The following is a 15,667-nucleotide window of genomic DNA, read 5'->3' on the forward strand; positions in this document are numbered from 1 at the left end:
ACTATACTATGTGTGCAAAACAAACAGGACAAGGAACATCGTGGAGATTATGTAAAATCCAGCAGAAGCTGCAGGGACAAGCTGTTCTTTTGTTTGAACATAGTTGAGACAACAGTGGTAATTAAAATTTAATGCCCAGGATTTTCCTTTTCTATTAAGTCATGCTAATTTCATTTAAAAAGAGTTTCCCTATATAACCACAAAGGAGGTCCTGATTAATCCAAGGGCAGGTTTGGGGCGATTGGAATGACTTCCTGATAGATTAGCTTGCAAATTAAATATTATGATAACAGTAACAGGCTAGGGATGTGGAAAGGCTGCTTTAGCAATATTATCCTCTGCCGGATCTTCAGCAGCAACAGCCCATCACTCCTAAACCACATGCATATCAGAACTGAGTGTAAATCACTTAGATCTATATGTTCTGTTTTCCTTTTCTCTAGAGGATTTGTAGTGCAAAGCACTATCTCTGTGTGTTGTGGAGAACGACAGCAGTGGAGTCAACATGAGTCCAGGTTTCTACTTAGTCAAGTCAACTTTATCTATATTGTGTCCCATCTCCCTTTGGGAACTCAGGGTGGTTTAATAGTGTACAGAAGACCCTAGTGAGACTTGTAGAGGAACCAGAGCCTGTATTTTCTAAGTTTCAAATCAAGTCTCGAAGGCTGGAGCTACATTGCCATATAATACAGATGATCAAAGCAGATTATCCAGATTATATACTTTGAATTGGATTATATGACTCTACACTGCCATATAATTCAGTTCAAAACAGATAATCTGGATTTTATATGCCAGTGTAGATCCAGCCTAAGGCCCCATCTACACCGCCATATAAAATCCAGATTATCTGCTTTGAACTGGATTATATGGCAGTGTAAACTCATATAATCCAGTTCAAAGCAAATAATCTGGATAATATGCTTTGATGATCTGGGGCCCCTTCTACACTGCCATATAATCCAGAGTATCAAAGCAAATAATTCACATTATCTGCTTTGAGCTGGATTATATGAGTCTACCCTGCCATATAATCCAGTTCAAAGCAGATCATCTGGATTTTATATGGCAGCACAGGTCCAGCCTAAGATAGGCTTTCTCAGTTTGGGGTCCTTGAAAACCTAGAATTCCTAGAGTGGTTGCTAAAGGTTCTGTGAGAGATTGTAACTGAGAAAAACAGCTGTTTAAAAGAGCTGTATATTTAATATTTTAATGCAGGGGTTCCACGAGACCTGAAAATAATTTCAATTATCTCTCCAGGGTAAAAAGGTTGAAAAAGGCCGTTGTAACCACTGCACAACACTGATCCCTGGGAAGGAGGCTCATATGCACATTCACCCACATCCTCTCAGTGTTTGAAAGAGGTACTGTTTGGGATCCTACAACGTATAAGCTTCAAAATGCAGCCTTCTTAAGGCACATCAGTCAAAGAGATTGCCATTGAACTTCAACATGTACATTATCAAACATTTACCATTGAGAGCTATGGCCCTGCCGATATTCATTAACAGGTTTATCACACAATTAATGGATTAGCAGCCCACCTAACAAGATGGGAACCACAGACAGCGTTCAGTAAGTATTAAATCTTGTACAACTGAGACTTTGCAAAACAAGGTTGGCCTTTCTTCTTTTTTCTTGTAATACGGGGGCAGACAGTGTGTAATATTCACCTTCTGCTGAAGAAAGTCCCTGGAGAAGGAGGCCTTTTGTTAACACTGACTTTGGCGTACACTGTCATCAGAAAAGCATGAGCTGGGACTACCAGGCTGACTCAGAACATCCAAATGATTGCTAAAGATTGGATAGCAAAGGACAAAACAATAACTTAAGTCACCAGTGGCCAAGAGGGTGGCCAGAGGGGAGCAGCAGCTCAAGGGGAAGAATCCAAACATTCTCCAGAAGCTTTCTGCATCGTGACCACTGTTTCCTGCTAACAACTGCAATGTATTCATGATCCAACTTGGCACCACTGGTAGCAGAAGCAATGCAAATCCAAAACTGAGTTATTCTTGGCCTACAAGGGTGAGCTATTTAGGCTACAACTTCTGGCACTTCTGAAAGGCATTTTGGTGTTGCATTTAGAGCATATCTGCATGTAATTCTTCTTGTGGTCTGCTTATTACACATTTCCTGCATCCTATTTGGCAGTTTCCTACTTTAGGTATATTAGCTCTAGAGATGTGCAACCTGGTCAACTGTGTTTTGAAGGCCAGCACCTTTGCCAGATCAGACACACAGGTTGATCCCTTCATTTTACAAGTTATTTTTGCCAAGGGACTATCAGTTCCTTTTCTCTCTGACAGCAGTGATCCCTTTTCCAGTGCATCATTAAGCATCTCCAGGAAGAAGACAGGGCTGACAGTGATTAATTTCCCCTGCTGCTTTTGGGAGGCTGAAACAGACAAGTCCCTAGAAAGGCAGATGGTTGGGATTGTGTGCATTATGTTTCTTTATTCTCTTTCTCAAATGCTGTTAGTCCTGTGCTTAGCTGCTATGGACTCATGCCCCTTTCCCACCATGACCAGGAACAAGTTCTAGAACATAGGATGATGTTGTCTACACAGACCATTGGTCCATCTCACACTGCGGTAGGAGATACATGGAGTTCAGGCTAAAAGCAGCCAATAGCGTTGTGTGTAGAATCTGACGAGGCCCTTGATATCAGTGCAACTCCCCAAAGCCCCTGGGGTCCCACCTCCAAATTTCAGACATTCACTCATTTTTGGAAGAAAGTTATGCCTACTTTAAAAGATCTTGAAATGTTGTTTCAGAAGCCTCAACTTTGAAGTCTAACCTCCCACCACCGAAAGGTCCCAAAGGCAGCCAAGAGTGAGGCAACATCAATTCCATTCATCCCAAATGGTGACCATGGATGCTGAAGGACAGCATGACGCTGTACAATCCATTGTTTCCAAAACATCCCTAGTTTGGTTTTTTTCATATTTGATAAGGAACATTCATCTACAGGGTTTCTGGCAAGATTCTTTCTTTAACCCTGTCTAGTGAAGTGTTCACTTGTGGGTCTTTCAATCAAAAACTAACAGGTCTGACTCTACTTGCCTTTCTAAACCAGACACAGCTATTTGGAGTGGCATGATTTGGTGGGTATTTCTAAAGAAAAAGTATAATGCAAGTTAATTCAAATGTACTAAACTGGTAGCCTCATTCTTGGAGCAAATCCACTTCTTGATCTTGGCTAGATTTGTTGCAATGTCCTGGATTGTATGTAGACAGCCCACTCTTTTCTATGGGTGGCCTTGGAGGATCAGAACAGTTGACTTATGATCTTGGACAGCAAAGAGACTACAGAAACATAAAGGCTGCATCTTTTCAATATCTTATGAGCCTATGCCTCCAAATACAATGGCCCCTGACAAACTACACACAAAGTGGAATGCAGTTGTACTGTGATATGTTTTTGAATTTAGGAGCCCAGTTTGCAAGCCAATAAATGGATGCAAAGGTTGGCATGATAGGGACAAAACAAAATGATTTCTCATATGGATCTGGAACTTTGGATCAAGCATTATCTCCTGTTAAGGACAGATGCTTATCTTTTGAACTTAGGCAACAGCATAGAGACTCAAAATGTAACATACCGATGCTCTCTGGCTGCATCTGGAATTCAATCACCCATATGTTTAGCTTTTTGGGATCTCTCTTATAGTTATGCATACATAACTGAGTCATCAATATAAAATATTGGCAAAGAGTATTATATTATGTTGTTTGTATTGCATTATATTATAATGTATTGCCATTAATTTTTAATTATATTCCTTCAGGATCCGTTATGCAGTGGGAGGAAAAACACACATGCTTTTAACAAATAAGATGTATGCATGTATACATATCTCACCTTCCCCTAAGAGTAGAAATCAAAGCATTTTACAAACTAAAATACTACAATATAGGTAAAATATAGAAACGGTCAACATTAACATTTAATTAAACTTTTAACAATATGGTAATTTGTAGAACAACAGTTTAGTCATAATAGCAATTCTTAAAAGTAATTTCCAATGTTCCAGCTTTTATGTTGATGTAAGCGGGTGGCTATGAAAAAGCATCCCCTTACGGGACTCATCTCATCTTCATTTGGCTCACATTCACCTCTCAGGCATGTCTTTATATCCTCAAAGCCATGGCTAACTAGCTCACACAGCAGGAATTTAATGATCTTCTCCCTTGTGTAAGAACACTGGAGCATACCAGGCAGAGGGATATATCTAAATCCATCAATAAATTCACACAGGGCGGCCACTAAAGACCATTCAGAAATGACAACTGTTGTAAGATGTAGCAGATGAATTTCCAGCTGAGTCTGGCAGTCAACATGTACATTTTTAATCAAGCCTTATGTTTTATTAGGGCCATTTTAAATTTAGTGATGGTTACTGTGCCCAGTAGGCTTGCTCAAATAATTCGTTTTCCCCGTTTACCGTTATTGATTCGTTTTTTTCGATTGTTTTGAAGCAATATCGAACCTTGGTTGTCCACACGTCTGGATATCGCAGTTTCGAATCGCGAGAGGCCGTTTTTTCTTATTTCTTCGTTTTTTTCGAAAAGAAAAAAAAGCTTTTGCAAAGCACCCAAACTCCTTTCCTTTTGCCCCTCAGCCAATGGGAGGCTCAGCCAATGGGAGGGGGCGAGGGGGAAGGAGGCCGAGGAGGAGGAGGAAGACGGAGGGGGGAAATGGCCGCCGCCGCCGCCGCCTTGCCTCAGCTCAGTGCATTAATTAATTGGGCCTTAATGAGCCCCCTTCCAAGCCAAACCCACCAGAGAAACACCCTCAATGCAAACCTTGCAACGTCCTTCTCTCCTTCTTGGACACAAAGGCAAAGGGAGGAGGCACTTCGGGTTCCCAAGCGACCTGAAAAGAGCCATAGAGAAAGGGAGAGCCAGTGCGCATGCTCCACCCTCCAAGGCACACAAGGGGGAGTTCGCATGGGAGCCGGAAGTGTTGGGGCCTCCGTCCCTCCCTTGCTTTTCCTCTTTGGTCTCCCTATCTTGAACACAGAACACGCATGAAAAAAAACACACCATAATTTCACAATATATAGTTTAAATAACAAAAGGAAGAGGAAGGAAGAGGCCCGGGATGCGAGGGGGTGTGGGCCAGGCCCGTCCTCGGCTGCTCCCAGGGGCCCAGATTCGCACCCTCCCTCCCCCCAATACAGGTCTCCAGTCCATACTACGCTACATGAACTTGAATGGATACTGTGGTTGTGTTGTCGAAAGCTTTCATGGCCGGGATCACACTGTTGTGGTATGTATTCCGGGCTCTATGGCCATGTGCCAGAAGCATTCTCTCCTGACGTTTCACCCACATCTGTGGCAGACATAGAGGTTTTGACGTCTGTGCGAAGCTAGGCAAGTGGGGTTTATATATCTGTGGAAGGTCCAGGGTGGGAGAAAGAACTCTTGTCTGTGGGAGGCAAGTGTGAATGTTGCAATTGGTCACCTTGATTAGCATTGAATAGCCTTGCAGCTTCAAAGCCTGGCTGCTTCCTACCTGGGGGAATCCTTTGTTGGGAGGTATTAGCTGGCCCTGATTGTTTCCTGTCTGGAATTCCCATTTTCTGGGTGTTTCTGGGAAGGTAATGGCACTCCATGTAGTCATGCCGGCCACATGACCTTGGAGGTGTCTATGGACAACACTGGCTCTTGGGCTTAGAAATGGAGATGAGCACCAACCCCCAGAGTCAGACATGACTGAACTTAACGTCAAGGGATACCTTTACCTTTACCTACACACACACACACACACACACACACACACACACACACAAGCAGGGACTATATATATATATATACACAATATATATCACACACACACCAATTTAACAAAGTTTCAGCCACAAAAACAAAGTTTCTGAAGTAGAACAATGACTTTCACAGTAAAGACAACCCAATTTAACAGGAAATAAGACTTTCAAACCAGGAACAGATTACTGCAATTATTAAAAAAAGGTTTATTATAAAAGCTATGAAAATTTGCCAAAAATCAGAGGATAAGGGAAACGTTCCACATTTTGGTGAGCTATCAGTGTTAAATGTGTTCTACCACTGTACCAAGTTTGAAGAAGATCACTCAAAAAATGAGGGCGGGAGAGCCCCCTAAGTCCCCCCCCCTTCGGGCTGTTTTTGGGCCACCGCGCATGCGCGTCCGCCATTAACGAATTAATTTAGAAAATAACGAATTTTCATTAATTTCGAAAAATTTTGGGGGCCAAATTCGTTATTAGCAACAAAAACGAAAAAACTGCCCCCTCTAGTATTGAAACGAGTTTAGAATCAAATTTTTCATGGATCGATCAAGCCTAGTGCCCAGTAAAATGCTTTGGATCACGGTATAGAGAAAAATGTGTAAAGCAGAAATTGGAACAAGCATCACTGGTGAGCCATTGCATGATCAAAACTTAGACCAAGGTGATTATGTACCCAGCATCAGAGGCTGGATCTACACTGCCATATACTCCAGATTATTACATCAGATAATCCACATTATCTGCTTTGAAATGGATTATATGAGTCTACACTGCCATATGGGGACCCTGGTGGCACAGTGTGTTAAAGTGGTGAGTTGCTGAACTTGCGGACCAAAAGGTCCCAGGTTCAAATCCCGGGAGCGGAAAGAGCGCCTGCGGTTAGCCCCAGCTCCTGCCAACCTAGCGGTTCAAAAACACGCAAATGTGAGTAGATCAATAGGTATCGCTCTGGCGGGAAGGTAACGGCGCTCCATGCAGTCATGCCAGCCACATGACCTTGGAGATGTCTATGGACAACGCCGGCTCTTCGGCCTAGAAATGGAGATGAGCACCAACCCCCAGAGTCAGTCATGACTGGACTTAATGTCAGGGGAAACCTTTACCTTTACCTTTACCTTTTTACACTGCCATATAATCCAGTTCAAAGCAGATACTGTAATCTGGATTTTATATGGCAGTATGGATTGAGCCAGAAACTACAGTCATTTTCAGCACCCATTGACCTTCAGCAACCACACCAATGAGATTTGCAGCAACTGGAAGTGATGTTTTGGGCAACTGGAAATCACTTTTAGATTTTTTTTCATGTTATTTGTGGTTTCAGCCTAGACCCCGTGCAGACCATATAATTTCCATTCCTGCTTAGCAGATGATTGTACTAAAATGCTTTAGTACTTACCACAGTTATGGGATTCTAATGTGCACCTTTTTTGGCTAAATGACCCTGCCAAAATTGGGGTGCACATTAGATTAGTGTATTACTCCTTGGGAGCTGGCACCTTTGCTGCCATCTCTTCCTCCTCCTCCTCCTCCTCCTTCTCCTCTGCTTTGGGGCCTGTGGCTGGTGAGACTGTGGTCCTGGAGCCTGTAGCAAATGGCTGGCAAAGGCACTGTGCCGTCTTAGGAATTTCCTCCTTGGCTTGCCAGGGATGCTGCCTCACCAGCCACAGGCCCCGAAGCAGAGGAGGAGGAGGAGGAGGAGGAGGAGGAGGAGGAGGAGGCAAAGGTTGACTCCTTCGCCCTGGCTCTCCTGGGCCTCTCTCTCAGTGGAGCCAGCCTTGGCTTTGCCGTAGAGTTTCTTTCCTTCTTTCTCTTTCCCATCCACTCTTCCTTCTCTCTGCTTTTCCTTTTTTGTACCTTCTTTCTATTCTCTTTCCCTCTCTCTGCCTTTTCTTTCTCTCCTTCCTTTTTGTACCTTCTTTCCATTCTCTTTCTGCTATGCATTATATTTGCCAGCAAATCCTTTTTTTTGTTTCAGGGTGTTGAAAATTGAGGTGCACTTTAGATTCGATGGCACACTAGATTTGAGTAAAAACGATATTTGGATACTGGTAGCATAAGGACATTAACTTTAGCCAATGAAGTCACAACTGATAGTGCTATTTGATGTTAAATCTGATAAATAAAATATGGTGGGTAAGATAAAAAAAGCTTTTCTAGAGGCATATTTCTTCAAAACATTAGGCTGCTTTATAGAGCCGGTCCAACAATGAGGCGAATTAAGCGGTAGCTTGGGGTGCAAAACAAACAGGGGTGCAGTCGAGACTGCTTTTTCTGTTGATTTCTTGTAAAACATGATGTTTTGGTGCTTAATTTGTAAAATCTTAATGTAATTTGATGTTTAATAGGCTTTTCCTTAATCCCTCCTTATTATCCAACATTTTCGCTTATCCAACGCTTTTATTTTTCAGTGATTGGTTTGGGGGAGGGCAAAATTCTGTTCGCCTACACTTGAAAAATACCTAGGGCCGGCTCTGCTGCTTTATTACTATGGAGGGCTCTGGATATCTGCTAGGATTTGGTTCCAAGACCCTGGATATCATAATCCATAGATGCTCAAGTCCCACTAAATATAGTGGTGATGGAAAATATTATCCTTTATGTATAATGGCAAAATTAAGGTTTAATTTTGTTTTTTTTAAAAAATATTTTCAGTCCATGGATGACTGAATCTGTGGATACAGCATTTGTGAATATGGAGAATTGACAGCATTTTTAGTTGGATTTCTTTTAAAAATGACTTTAAAAAGTAACAGAAGAGTGACAACCAATGGAATAAAAGGGTTATAATAAACTGCACAGCACATTACTTTTCAAAAGTAACTTTCCAAGCTCTGGTTTCTCAGCACATCCTTTGCGATTACGAAACTGAAAAGGACTGTGCTGGGTCAGGCCAAAATCCTATATAATCCAGCACTTTGTTCTCACTGCGGGCATCGAGATACTGATTAGAAACCTATAAATAGGACATGCACACAACAGCAAGATATCATCAGGATAAACATATTTTTAAAGAAGTAAGAATAAACTCAGGCTCAGGAAGTGGCTTCAAATTCTGGATCCTATGTCTGGTAGCATTTCCCTGACACAAGAATCTGGTGACTTTACCCTGAAGCCAAAGAGCAAAGCACTTTCAAGCAAATAAAAATAATGCTTGTTTAAGCAAATGCCAAGGTCCCCAGAACATCTTCATGCTAGTAAGTTACTCTGTGTGTTTCTCTCTGAGTGTTTGACCACAGATTGGTTGTCTTGCAAATCTGCTTCTCATTCACAGACATGCACACCCTTACCAAAGAGTATATAGAGACTTCCAAAAATCAGGTCTTCTCCTTCAGATAAGGAGGACAGGAACGCTGTGGAACTGGAGACATTTTCCATCTGCAACAAAAGGAGAAAAAAGCAAAAGCAAGTCAGGAAACATTTGGGTAACTCTGCTACTTTGCCTACTGCCCAGGAATGGAAAAGTTACCATGCTTTTGGCTTGATCCCCTTTCTCTCACTGCAGCAAAAGCAAAGTCAACCACCAGATCTGTGAGAACACAGCGCTGAAGAAAAGAACGGACCGTTCCTTTTGTTGCCAGCACATACATTCTGGCTGTGCAGCAGGTTGATAATAGGCTTGGGCTGGTCCACCAAACCAAGTAATCCCACTTGATTACAGTCTTATGCATTTAATTACAGATTATGCTGATTAGCCGCAGAGAGATTTGTTTTCTGAAGGAAAGTTTTTGACTTTGGTACTTTGCAGTCAGAAAAGACCACTCCTGAAGCCCGGCTGTTTACTTCTGTCAATACTATTTGTCTCTTGCTAGCTTCTGATCTCCTCTTCCTTGGGATACTCTGGGGACTGCCTGTTTGAGCTTCCATGTTAATTGCAAGGAGCTTTACCTGTTTAATCAGGAAAGGAGCAGCCAGCAATCGCGGTTTCAGTCAGGTTCTAGGTGACCTCTGTATCAAATTAAACCACTTACTAAAACAACCTGACAAAAAGTCACACCCTGGAAGAAGAAAAATGATTACAACATCTGGAATGTCCAGGTTGACATGCCATAGCTATAGGGGCTCTGAGGTTCTGGGAGACATAGGGTGCATCTACGTGGTATGATTACTGCAGTTTGACACCACTTGAACTGCCATGGCTCAAAGCTATGGAATCATGAGAGGTGTAGTTTAACAAGGCGTTTAACTACTTTGCCAAAGAGTTCTGATGCCTCATCAAACTGCAAATCCCAGGAGTCCATACATTGAAGTTAAAGTGGTGTCAGGCTGCATTAATTTTACAGTGTAGATGCAGCCATATGACTTTTTCACATGGCCCTTTTGGGCCATGCTGTTGCACCCTGTGCACCCTCCTTCCTCTTCCCATCAGATGGCAGGAAGGGCAGCGAGCCAATAAGCGTTGCCGCCCTTTCTACCATCTGATGGGGCCCATCCCAGTTGCCCTGCCACCCTTTCTGCCATCATACGGCAAAAAGAGGAGTAAAATGTGAGTAGCTCAGTCAGAACTACCCACTTTTCTCCCCGTAGTGGAGGAGAAAGTGCCTTTCAGCACTTCACCTCCACTTTGAGGGAAACATGGGTGGGCCTGCCATGCCTCATGTGATGGCATATGGCAGACCCCGTTCTTGCTGCGATTAAAAGCAACAAAATGGGGCAAAAATGCAGAATATTGCATAGCAAAGTCCTCCTTTTTTATATTAATAAAGGAGAAACTTAATACTATAAAGATCTGTTCCAGCTTGCAAGCTTTGACTAACTGGACTTTCAAGTGTGACCTCACAGTTGGCCCCTTTCCACAGAAGATCTAATAAAAGGTGTTGAGTGACTTCCTACCATTGATATGGTCTTTCTGTGCACTGATTCAGTGGCAATAGGATGACAGATCATTAACCAGGAGTTTCCCAGCAAAACCTTGGACAGTTGGAGGGTATGCAATATACACTCTTGCTTCCTGATATGGTAGGTGTTGTGCCTGTTATGGTGTCAGAAGGGGCGGTAAAGTCCATGTCCTTGCATGGGCTCAACTAGCCTTTTTGGGCTTCTTTTATCATGTCAGATAAAAGTTGCTTCTGGTGTGAGAGAATTGGCCAACTACAGATACGTTGCCCAGGGGACGCCCAGATGTGTTAACTGGGAAACTTATCTCATGTCCCCGCAAGCTACAGCTGACAGATGGGAGCTCACCCCATCTCGTGGATTTGAACTGGCAACCGTCAGATCAGCAGTTCAGCCAGCACAAGGATTTAACCCATTGTGCCATTGCGGTTTATGCAACCTCATTTCTCTCTTTTGTTCACTGCACCAACTATACCTGAAGGCTTTACACTAAGTACTGATGAAAGCATAGGTATTGCTGCCATATAGAAATAACGCAAGAAGTAGGCAGCTGTCACTGGGATGGGCAAACAAAAGGAAACAAAAGGATGCCAAATGCCTGATTCAGGATTGGGGGCAGATGTCAGACTTACTGCAGAGAGGGATAGCAAACAAGTAGAAAAAAAAACAAGCAAGGGAAGAAACAAAGAGCACCCCACACAAGACTGCCCAGATGTCAGGAGTGCAATCCTGGATGGGACAAAAAAAGTTTATAAGAATTTTGTCCTCCAAAATGAATTTTACCTTCAGTCCCCAATTATTTTAGCATTCCAGAGAGACATTGGACCTCATCCAACGACTGCTAAGCTCTGTTTCCATGCACTGTGGAAATGGAGCCCCACGGGAGTCCCATGGAGGACAACACATGAAGTAAAGGCACTTCTGGTGGGACTCCATGGGGCCCTGTTTCCACAGCGCATGGAAATGGGGCCTAGCAAACATCTTCAGGAGATGGGTGCTACCTGACTCCAAGCATCAGAAGGCAGGAGAAAGTGGTGGAAAGACAGGAAAAGGTGGGGTAAACACATGAAAGAGTTGGTCATCCCAGAAGACAGGGAAAGATGGGAGGGAACAGGTTAAGACAGTTCCCTCTGCTTTTCCTGTTTCCCAATTTTCCCCGCTCCATCTAATGAAGTCCATTGGATATCATTCATATATAGAACTCTCATATTTGCTGTGTTTGCATTTCCTTATATTTCCACCTGCCCTTTCTTGTTGGATGACTGAAGAGTTTTTCTAAATGTTCACCAAAAATTTTGAGTTACTGCATACTGGAAATTTAGAGACTACAGGAAAATTTATTTGTGGTGGGCTGGGGGGAGAACTCTTATTGGTCAGGCAATGCCTTCATATTAAGGCTTGATAGACAACCCGTGGCTATGAGATTCTGGATGTCGTATTCCAGAAAGGTACATTTTTTACCACCTAGTTAGAAGAGAAGCCACTACATTTTGGAGAAAAAAAATGACATGATGCCAAATGTATGCATTCAGTAAACCAGAAGAAAATATTAACAGCACACTGTTCCTTCATATTTTACAACTTTTGGGTTTCCCCAAAATATCTGGCTGCACTATGATAAAGATAATTTAGAACAAATGTTCATCTGATCCAGCAGAGCTCTTTTTAGACCTGGTGAAGACAGCTTGATTTGTTTCTAAACCAAGATGTACAGAATCAGGGCAGGCTTGCCAAAGCCATAAGTAGAAAGGGGAAAACAAATCTCTTCTGATAACATTTTTCCACAACAAAAGATAGTTTTGGGCTCCATCAAGCTTCCCATCTGTGAGGGAGAAGTCTATAACTACAGCCGCCAAAGGAAAAGATTTACTGTCAAGTGTAATCCAGAGCTCAAGACACTCACTAGGAGCTTTTTGTTTGTTTCTTCCAAAATAGAAAAAACAGCTTCCTGAACATGTTTATATTGGTTGCTATCCTAATCTTTAAAAAAAACCTAATCTTTGTTGGCCTTCTGAAATAGGTCTAAAAACCGCCAGCATTTAAATAAACTGTTTTTTTAATTTGGGCTGTGGCGCAGGCTGGTTAGTAGCCAGCTGCAATAAATCACTATGACCAAGAGGTCATGAGTTCGAGGCCAGCCCATGTTGGAGTGAGCACCCAACCATTAAAATAAAAGATAGTCTTGCTCATTGTTGACCTAAACAACCCAAAAGATAGTTGCATCTATCAAGTAGGAAATTTGTGCACCACTTATGTGGGGAGGCTAATTTAACTAATTTACTACACCATAAAAATCATCCAGCAGTGTTTGGAATGTGGAAGTCACAGTCACAGTGGATGATGAAGCAGCTGCTCCCCCTGTGGCCCGAATTGAGCATACCCTCAGGAAGCTGGAAGCTGGAGAAGGTTAAATTGCCTCTATGTCTCTGTCACTGACTCTATGTTCATATGGCATTGAATGTTTGCCTTGTATGTGTACATTGTGATTTGCCCTAAGTCCCCTTCGGAGTGAGAAGGGCAGAATATAAATACTGTAAATACTGTAAATGGATAAATGTAAAATCTGTCAAAATGTGTCTTTAATGAGAAGGATGTCAGTGTCGGTTTGCATTGTATGAACACCATGCTGGGACACAGAAAATTATTTAAGTATGCTAACTGTATATGTGATTTTATATGTTTTATTGATTTGTATTTTGTTGTTTTTTATATTGTCTGTTCTGCCTGGGTTCGGCCCCATGTAAGCCACCACAAGTCCCTTTGGGGAGTTGGGGCAGGGTATAAAAATAAAGTTGTTGTTGTTGTTATTATTATTATTATTATTATTATTATTATTATTATTATTATTATTAAAAGAATTTTGAAAAGTTGCTTTTTGGATGATGTTGCCTTGGAAATCTGCTGTCATCCAAAATAATTTCTTTCTCCTCTCTCGTACTACCATACATAAACATGTTTGCATGCTTTGTCACTCAATATTCTTTTATTCATCCCTACCTCCCCTATTATTTTTGGAAAAGGTTATAGCTCAGTATTAGAGCATAAGGTTTTGTGTACAACTCCCAGCATTCACTATTTCCAGATAAAAAGCTATTACAGAATTAGTCCCCCTGTGCCTATTGTTATCTATTGTCAGTCTGACTACTCAACAGTAACGTGTTAGACAGATCAGTTCTGTATTAGTGAGGCATAGTTATTGATGTTATCAAATACTTAGGAGTCGGAAATTCTTGCCTTGCGATCTAGTATTGATTGACCAGATTGACCTCCGTCCACCTCTAAAATAAAAGATGCCTTCAGAGAATTGTCCTTGCATGCATTCCAGCATTTCACAAATGAAAACTAGAAGTGTGGCTGAGAGGTGGAGTGAAGATGCCAAAAATATGGAAAAACACATAAACTAGGAGAGGATTTTGCTTATGTGGTGCAATTCTAAAATTGAAGGTATTGTATTTCAGAGTCATTCCAGACATAGTGATAGAGAGAGTGTGCCACAAAGCAGGCAATGTAGGCCTACCAGGTTTCATGACCCAAGGACCTCATCACATTGACAAAAGTAAGGGCCTCATCAGACTGAGCCCCCCCCCTCTATTTTTTTCTATTTTCACTGGCAAACACCAGCGAAATAGAAGGTGCATGTGGTGCGGCGACCCACACACCCTCCTTCCTATCCCCTCCACATGGCAGAATCATGGCAAGGCACATTGCCGTGTTGCCACTTCCCCCATCAGACAGCGGGAAGAATGGCAGAATCGCAGCAACATGCCTTGCCACACTGGCACTTCCCAATGAATGCATCCAAGTAGTGAAAAAACTGAGTGCAAGCTCGTCAGAGCTAGCCAAATGACAGAAGCCTCACCATGGTGGCAAGGAAACAACTCACTGCTTTGCCAACTGATGGCGTGGGGCCATGGTCTGTGTCATCTGGTGGGATACATCTGGAGCTGTGGCCGAAGAGGAGCCACAATATGGTAAAGGGTGAAAAAACCCAGTGTGATGAAGTCCTAAGTGTCCTTGGATGCTTAGAGCCTTCTTTAGGAATAGAGCTCCACGACAGCCATCACATGATGTCGTGTGACTTCCAGCTTTGGCTCTGCCGTCAACCGGGTGAAAGCATCACTGGATGCTTTCTCTGCAACATGGGAGGCAACATGCTTTTGTCCTATTTGGGCAACACTTCCCCTGTATGATGCGGGGCGACAGAGTCACCCGTTGCACCTGCCATTTTACCATGCCTGCTAGCCAAATGGTATGAGGGGGCCCTCCCACATATGATAAGTTCGCAAGTAAGAGGCCTCATAAATTAACTTATCACAAGACCTCAGTTGTCCTAAATCTGGCACTGATTATGATGATCCCATGAATTTAATAGAATTTTATTAGGCAAGGAACACTCAGAGGAGGCTTTGCCAGTTCTTTCCTTTGAAATATAGCTTGGTATTCATTGGTAGCTATCCATTCAAGTTCTAACCAAGGCTGACCTTGCTTAACTTTCAAGATCAATGGGATCTGGTGCCTTTAGTGTATTTAAGCCTTCTTAATAAGGACTGTCTCTACCAAACTGAGGCCATTGGAGGACATATTTCCAGTACAATAGGATGGTATTGTCCTCAAAACTAAAATACTTGTACAATTTTAGGTCTGAGTTTTCACTGCCACATGTTCCATTGTGCATAATATAAATATCAGGTTTGCATTTTGTAAAGAAAAATAAAATAAAATAAAACAACAACGAAGAATTCATTTGGAAGTACAAAGGCTCATCTTCCTCCACTTCAAGATAACAGAGAACTGATGTGGCAAAGTGGTTGAACACTGAACTACAACTCTGGAAACCAGGGTTTCCCCTCTTAGCCATGGATGGCCATGGAAACCCATTGGGTGACCATGAGAAAATCACACTCTCTCATTATGACCTTTGCCCGCATTTTCCTGTTCTGGGAAAGAACTGCCAATGCCTTGCCAGGCTTCATTTACAGGATTGGATCAATCAGCTACCTTAAATGGAACCCATACAAACCAGGTGGCCCAGGGGATAACTGGAGCCGGGTGGACTA

General features: G+C 42.4%; 1 protein-coding gene across 1 annotated transcript in view; it reads right to left on the bottom strand.

Annotated features, from left to right (window-relative positions):
* LOC100566300 (opsin-5) overlaps positions 1 to 15,667 on the bottom strand; it is a 97,477-nt gene that overhangs the window by 38,342 nt on the left and 43,468 nt on the right. The window contains exon 2 of the mRNA XM_003220651.4: positions 9,065 to 9,152. Coding sequence (XP_003220699.1) covers positions 9,065 to 9,152 — 88 coding nt within the window. The remainder of the gene's footprint in view (positions 1 to 9,064; positions 9,153 to 15,667) is intronic.

The sequence above is a fragment of the Anolis carolinensis genome, chromosome 4 (assembly GCF_035594765.1).
Source record: "Anolis carolinensis isolate JA03-04 chromosome 4, rAnoCar3.1.pri, whole genome shotgun sequence".
Taxonomy (NCBI): Eukaryota; Metazoa; Chordata; class Lepidosauria; order Squamata; family Dactyloidae; genus Anolis; species Anolis carolinensis.